The sequence below is a fragment of the Triplophysa dalaica genome, chromosome 5, assembly GCF_015846415.1.
Source record: "Triplophysa dalaica isolate WHDGS20190420 chromosome 5, ASM1584641v1, whole genome shotgun sequence".
Lineage (NCBI taxonomy): Eukaryota > Metazoa > Chordata > Actinopteri > Cypriniformes > Nemacheilidae > Triplophysa > Triplophysa dalaica.
This window is the reverse complement of record NC_079546.1, coordinates 20,725,715-20,733,214: the sequence shown is the minus strand read 5'-3', so window position 1 is coordinate 20,733,214 and position 7,500 is coordinate 20,725,715. Positions and strand designations below refer to the sequence as shown.

At 55.5% G+C, this 7,500-nt stretch overlaps 1 protein-coding gene across 1 annotated transcript in view; it reads right to left on the bottom strand.

The window, feature by feature from the left end:
* Positions 1–1,299: 1,299 nt before the first annotated feature.
* Positions 1,300–7,500, bottom strand: part of LOC130420423 (uncharacterized) — a 7,350-nt gene continuing 1,149 nt past the window's right edge. The window contains exons 3-6 of the mRNA XM_056747706.1: positions 7,374–7,451; positions 2,023–2,283; positions 1,761–1,956; positions 1,300–1,645 (exon numbers count right to left, since the gene is read on the bottom strand). Coding sequence (XP_056603684.1) covers positions 1,300–1,645; positions 1,761–1,956; positions 2,023–2,283; positions 7,374–7,451 — 881 coding nt within the window. The remainder of the gene's footprint in view (positions 1,646–1,760; positions 1,957–2,022; positions 2,284–7,373; positions 7,452–7,500) is intronic.

The following is a 7,500-nucleotide window of genomic DNA, read 5'->3' as shown; positions in this document are numbered from 1 at the left end:
CAAACTCCACTTTCCGTCTCTTGCGCCCGCCGGCGCCTATTCCTTTGGGTGTAACGGGATGCAGGAGCAGCAGACACAGAAGCAGCAGACACAGGAGCAGGCAGAGCTGTGCCTGCACCAGAAGACGGAATCACCATTGACACAGTCATGTCAGGGTTAAGGACTAGTGTGCCCATCAATGACCCAGGTGCAGAAATGGGCTGCACATCTCCTGATGCTGTGGGGGCAGCTGCGATGGGGCACTCCCTGTTAGCAGCAGCGGGCCGTCGACCTGGTCGCAAACGAGGAGCCTGTCCTTCTCGATTTGGCGGAAGGATGAATTTATGCTTTGGACCTGATGTCGATGGCGCTTCATTCAATTTTTCCCTCGGCGGAGGAAGCTGCATATCAGCCACAGCAATTGGGTCAGGTGGAGTCAGTCCCTGTGCGAGGACACTCATTTCCTGATTCTTCTGCCGCCGTTGAAACCTGAAAATTAATTACTTTTATTATAGATATGTTTAGAAGAATTCACTGAATTTTATGCAAATAATGTGCTTTGCTAACCACTGAATGAGTGTCCTCTGGTTTAGCTCAAAAAGCTGGATCATTGTTTCATCCATCAGCCTGCGACTGTTGAGGACCAGGTCTCGGATGTGGTGGTAATCTGAGAGGATTTTAGACCACCTGGGGATGCTAACTCCGGACTTCTTGGTCGGTGACTTGTGTAAAGCACACAGCTTTATACAAATGGCCTCAACCAAGCGGCTGGTGCTGGGCCACTGTGCTGGACCCCCAGGATGTCCAATCAGACACCGTTTGACACTCTCCACACCCGGTGTGACTCCTGACCGCTTCGGTGCCTTAAAGCGCCCATGTGTCAGCGGAGGCTGATGTCGAGGCTGATAGTTGACCCGCTGTTTGTCAATGTCAGGGAGAGCTGTCCATAGCTGAATGGCTTCGGTCACCTGCAGATCAGTGAGGTAAGGAGCCTCACTAAGGCTCACCAGGTAACCAGCCAAATCCTGAACCTTGTCCCAACCAGCGATGCCATCGGGTCCAATGACTGCGCCCTAGTAGATGAAAATGAATGTTAAAATTTGTGAAATAAAACAAGATTGGAAGTATATAAAGCCTTCAAAGTGTCTTACCTGAGCTTCAGTGGAGAGACTGCTTCCAGTGTCAGGTGGCTGCGACAGCACTAAAGGGGCAAGATGCTGTCCTTCTCCACCAGAAGATGTGGATGGCTCAGCCAGTGATGTTGGAGACCGAGGCAGAGGTAAAGATGAGGGGCTGATTATGTATGCACATATATCCATATCAGGCAAATTTATGATATAAACAGGGCTGTGATATCTTTTTTGTGGAGTCCATCTTGAGAACACAACCAAAGATAGAAGTAATTTTGGCCTTGACCTCGTGCATTCGCCCCAGAACATCCCTGGCGTACACAGCTAACAGCCACTTAGGTTTAGGTAGGGCAGGGAAGAGAGGAGGCTCAGCAAACACAGGAGGCTGCACAAGGGAGGACGTTGTGAATGGTTCACAGGCAGTAAGGTACTGCAGGACACGCTGTGTCCATGCCTCACTGTGTTGTTCCATCAGCTTCTTGTAAAGCTGAGTCACACTGTTGCCCAGTGTCCTCTCCCTCATCATCCTCAGCACCCTGTTGTCACATGAGTATCTAAGGAAACAACAGTATAATCATGCAAATGCTTTGATTGGTAAAAGAATAACACAATAAAAGCGCCAACTAATGAATGATTGTCATTATGAATTACCTGTATGTCAGCAAAGCTGGAAACTGACTGCGGTGGCCCATATCCAGCTGTCCTAAGATGTCCTCAGACCAGGCGGGATACTTCTTTTTGCAGCCTTTGCACTCCAGATACTCAGTGGCAAGGTCATACCACCTGTCTAAGACCTTGCGCACAGTACGGTAGAGTCCTGCCGCTGTCAGTCTGTGCTTACCACAGTCTGGGCGAACACAGACAAGAGGAATTAACCACATCTTCAGCGGCATCCATAAGAAAAGGGGCCGACAGAAGAAGAGGTCAGGTGAGGCGGGTGGCTGAGTGTGAATTAAAGGGGGCTGAGGAGGATGCCACCAAAGCTTCAGCTGGCACACTAGTTCTGGCTTGCCGGTTCGCAGGTTGGCCACGAATAGTGTGTTCCGGATCCACTCATGCTGGAAAGGTGGAAGATGATCTTTCCAGTGGCTTGGAAGCTCAGCCGATGGCTGATGATGTGGAAGATCTGGTGTTCTTGCTGTTTCGGCTGATGGAGACGGACCGGCACAGGCCTCTGAGTGAACAGTAACAAAAATAAAATAAGGATGACTGTTGGATTTGATAGTAAAATGCCATAAATGCAGCCCACAAGCATGCGAAGCAGTAATTTTGGACAAGTATTAATAATTATTATGATTATATTTAGGAATAGCAACAAAGAAAATGGTGTTAAGAAGCAAAGAACAGTGTACATTTTATTGATGTAATGAATATGGAATCGGTACAGCTCTTTGAGAATGAGGATCAGATGTAATGGAGTAAGGAAGATGAGGTGTGATCAATTCAGTAAAATGCCCACTGACATGAAGCATGCACACAGATAGTGTCATGACTCTCCAGGTGAGACATGGCGTGAGAACCCAAGTGCAGGCAGAGACAAGGCGGATGAAGGTGTTAACAAAGATATTTATTAACAATAAATCAAACAAAGACCCACGGTGGGGTAAAACAAGACAGGAATAAACTATAAACTTTAACAAGGACACTAACTTACTAAACTACAAAACAAACACTGGGAACAAACACTAAACTAAGACTTACTAGACACAGGGTTGATAAACAGCATACAAGGAACAATGAACAACAGGAACCAGGCAAGACTTCAACAGGAAAAACACATTCAATGCACCAGCAACGAGACAAAGAAACATGAGGGCTCTTTATAGGGGAAGGTAATTAACACTAACTATGAAACAGGAGGGTAGGAAAACGATGACGCGACTCGGGGAGAATATGGAACACCACAAGGGCCAAAAACATCTCTCCCCACATAAAACCATCAGGCAATGCCATGGCTCCACTTGAGACAAGAATAAAACATGACATGGTAGTGGAATCATGACATAAGCCCCCCCTTTAATGAACACCTCCAGGTGTTCATCAAGGGGTCACTAACAAGACAAGACTAACTTAGACAAGGACAAAAACCAGACAGACAAGCTAAACATAACAAGAGGCATACAAGACATGATTACGAATGGATTGGGATGAGACAATAAAAACAACAAACAAGGGAGGGGGGGTGGGGGCAGACAAGAAAACATGGGAAGTCCAGAAGGGGGAGGGCTGGGTGGGAAAGTTCCAGCCCTTGGGGACGCGCCAGGGCGCGGAGCCCCAGGGGACTTGACAGGGGTAGTCCTGGGGGGAACTGTCCTAGTCCCCTGCAGGACTGTAGGGCTGGACCACGGCTGGAATGCCGGGCTGGACCAGGGTTGGAAGATCGGCTGGGCAGCCGGACTTGACGGCGGCTGGGCAGCCGGACTTGACGGCGGCTGGGCAGCCGGACTTGACGGCGGCTGGGCAGCCGGACTTGACGGCGGCTGGGCAGCCGGACTTGACGGCGGCTGGGCAGCCGGACTTGACGGCGGCTGGGCAGCCGGACTTGACGGCGGCTGGGCAGCCGGACTTGACGGCGGCTGGGCAGCCGGACTTGACGGCGGCTGGGCAGCCGGACTTGACGGCGGCTGGGCAGCCGGACTTGACGGCGGCTGGGCAGCCGGACTTGACGGCGGCTGGGCAGCCGGACTTGACGGCGGCTGGGCAGCCGGACTTGACGGCGGCTGGGCAGCCGGACTTGACGGCGGCTGGGCAGCCGGACTTGACGGCGGCTGGGCAGCCGGACTTGACGGCGGCTGGGCAGCCGGACTTGACGGCGGCTGGGCAGCCGGACTTGACGGCGGCTGGGCAGCCGGACTTGACGGCGGCTGGGCAGCGCTCTCTGACGGCGGCTGGGCAGCGCTCTCTGACGGCGGCTGGGCAGCGACCTCTGACGGCGGCTGGGCAGCGACCTCTGACGGCGGCTGGGCAGCGACCTCTGACGGCGGCTGGGCAGCGACCTCTGACGGCGGCTGGGCAGCGACCTCTGACGGCGGCTGGGCAGCGACCTCTGACGGCGGCTGGGCAGCGACCTCTGACGGCGGCTGGGCAGCGACCTCTGACGGCGGCTGGGCAGCGACCTCTGACGGCGGCTGGGCAGCGACCTCTGACGGCGGCTGGGCAGCGACCTCTGACGGCGGCTGGGCAGCGACCTCTGACGGCGGCTGGGCAGCGACCTCTGACGGCGGCTGGGCAGCGACCTCTGACGGCGGCTGGGCAGCGACCTCTGACGGCGGCTGGGCAGCGACCTCTGACGGCGGCTGGGCAGCGACCTCTGACGGCGGCTGGGCAGCGACCTCTGACGGCGGCTGGGCAGCGACCTCTGACGGCGGCTGGGCAGCGACCTCTGACGGCGGCTGGGCAGCGACCTCTGACGGCGGCTGGGCAGCGACCTCTGACGGCGGCTGGGCAGCGACCTCTGACGGCGGCTGGGCAGCGACCTCTGACGGCGGCTGGGCAGCGACCTCTGACGGCGGCTGGGCAGCGACCTCTGACGGCGGCTGGGCAGCGACCTCTGACGGCGGCTGGGCAGCGACCTCTGACGGCGGCTGGGCAGCGACCTCTGACGGCGGCTGGGCAGCGACCTCTGACGGCGGCTGGGCAGCGACCTCTGACGGCGGCTGGGCAGCGACCTCTGACGGCGGCTGGGCAGCGACCTCTGACGGCGGCTGGGCAGCGACCTCTGACGGCGGCTGGGCAGCGACCTCTGACGGCGGCTGGGCAGCGACCTCTGACGGCGGCTGGGCAGCGACCTCTGACGGCGGCTGGGCAGCGACCTCTGACGGCGGCTGGGCAGCGACCTCTGACGGCGGCTGGGCAGCGACCTCTGACGGCGGCTGGGCAGCGACCTCTGACGGCGGCTGGGCAGCGACCTCTGACGGCGGCTGGGCAGCGACCTCTGACGGCGGCTGGGCAGCGACCTCTGACGGCGGCTGGGCAGCGACCTCTGACGGCGGCTGGGCAGCGACCTCTGACGGCGGCTGGGCAGCGACCTCTGACGGCGGCTGGGCAGCGACCTCTGACGGCGGCTGGGCAGCGACCTCTGACGGCGGCTGGGCAGCGACCTCTGACGGCGGCTGGGCAGCGACCTCTGACGGCGGCTGGGCAGCGACCTCTGACGGCGGCTGGGCAGCGACCTCTGACGGCGGCTGGGCAGCGACCTCTGACGGCGGCTGGGCAGCGACCTCTGACGGCGGCTGGGCAGCGACCTCTGACGGCGGCTGGGCAGCGACCTCTGACGGCGGCTGGGCAGCGACCTCTGACGGCGGCTGGGCAGCGACCTCTGACGGCGACTGGGCAGCGACCTCTGACGGCGACTGGGCAGCGACCTCTGACGGCGACTGGGCAGCGACCTCTGACGGCGACTGGGCAGCGACCTCTGGCGGCTGGGCAGCGACCTCTGGCGACTGGGCAGCGACCTCTGGCGACTGGGCAGCGACCTCTGGCGGCTGCTGGGCCTGGCTCGGTGCCGGACGGACCGTCACCTTCCCACAGCGCCCCCCCCAAAAAATATTTGGGGTTTGACACCACCGGACTCGGGACCACAGGACTCGGGGAACCCGGAACTGTTGCCAGTTGCTGAACTGGGCGACAGGACAGCAATTTCGGCCTGGGACGTCCTCCACGTGGCCTTCTCCTCCCACTACGGTCAGTCTGGCCCACGGCTGACTCAGCCGGGCCAGTGGGGAACCGAGGGAGTACCGGGAAGGAGGACTCCCGCGTCGTCGTCCTCGAGTCTCTAGCCACCCACTCATCTTGGACTCCACCAGAAGGGCTGGCGACCGTGGAGCTCGAGCCAGAGGGTACTGACTCCCCAAGGGCAGCGGCGGCCAGGACGATACCCTCCGCAGCGCTCGACCGTGGGGTGAAAGTCCCATGTGGAACCTCACCCCCGGGATCGCTACGGTTGGCCACGTACCTGACCATGTCCGCAAACCCCAAGGGAGCCAGCAGCCTCTTCTCTGACGGTGTGAGGCGCCGGGTGAGGCAGCAGTTGAAGATCGTCTTCAACTCCGCCTCACCAAACTCGGTCACCTCCGCCACCGCCGAGAATGCCCTGGCGAACTCCTGGTCACCATAATTCCCCTGGCGGAATCCAAGCATCAAGTGGGCCTGGCGAGACCGCAAGGACAACGACGTACCGTCCATGCTGCCTACTGGGTTCTGTTGTGGCTGGTGCATTCTGTCATGACTCTCCAGGTGAGACATGGCGTGAGAACCCAAGTGCAGGCAGAGACAAGGCGGATGAAGGTGTTAACAAAGATATTTATTAACAATAAATCAAACAAAGACCCACGGTGGGGTAAAACAAGACAGGAATAAACTATAAACTTTAACAAGGACACTAACTTACTAAACTACAAAACAAACACTGGGAACAAACACTAAACTAAGACTTACTAGACACAGGGTTGATAAACAGCATACAAGGAACAATGAACAACAGGAACCAGGCAAGACTTCAACAGGAAAAACACATTCAATGCACCAGCAACGAGACAAAGAAACATGAGGGCTCTTTATAGGGGAAGGTAATTAACACTAACTATGAAACAGGAGGGTAGGAAAACGATGACGCGACTCGGGGAGAATATGGAACACCACAAGGGCCAAAAACATCTCTCCCCACATAAAACCATCAGGCAATGCCATGGCTCCACTTGAGACAAGAATAAAACATGACATGGTAGTGGAACCATGACAGATAGAGTAAGGAAAAACCTCTGTTATCTCAAAAGTGCTAACTGCCAAAAGTGCCATCTCAAATTTTCTTTTTACTTTACAGTAATAGCAATGAATGGGTTATTTTCATTACCATTCAAGTGAAATAGCTGAACATTAAGATAGGAGCCTGATAAAATGCTAATTCTAAAAGAAAATGTGAGATGGCGCTTCTTCTAAAACAATGAATCTCCACCATCCTGTCTGCTCAATGGGAGCTAAAGAGTGAGTGAGACAAGCAAGCTGTGAGAAAAAGTTTGCCGGTGATGGTTCAACAATGGGTTAGTTCCAAAAAAAAAAACGCTAATAAATACACAGACACCTTTAGACAACCTTAATGTTTGAAGAAGTGCACTCAAAGAATGCATCCCGCTTGAGGCATGATCTGATGTAGTTCTGTATTGTAAACAAAACATATTTAAAAATGTTGATTTTCTTTTAAAAAATAATCCTGTGTGTTTTCACAAAACATATTTAAAATATATGCATTTGTGTCATATGCCACACCTGTAGTTAGTTGTGCTTCACATTGTGATGCAGCAAACATCAGCTCCGCATCATCTTCAGCAGCGGGAACGGAAGTGTCTGGAGCAAAAATGTTAAAACTAAATACTGCAAACAATACAAAGAGACA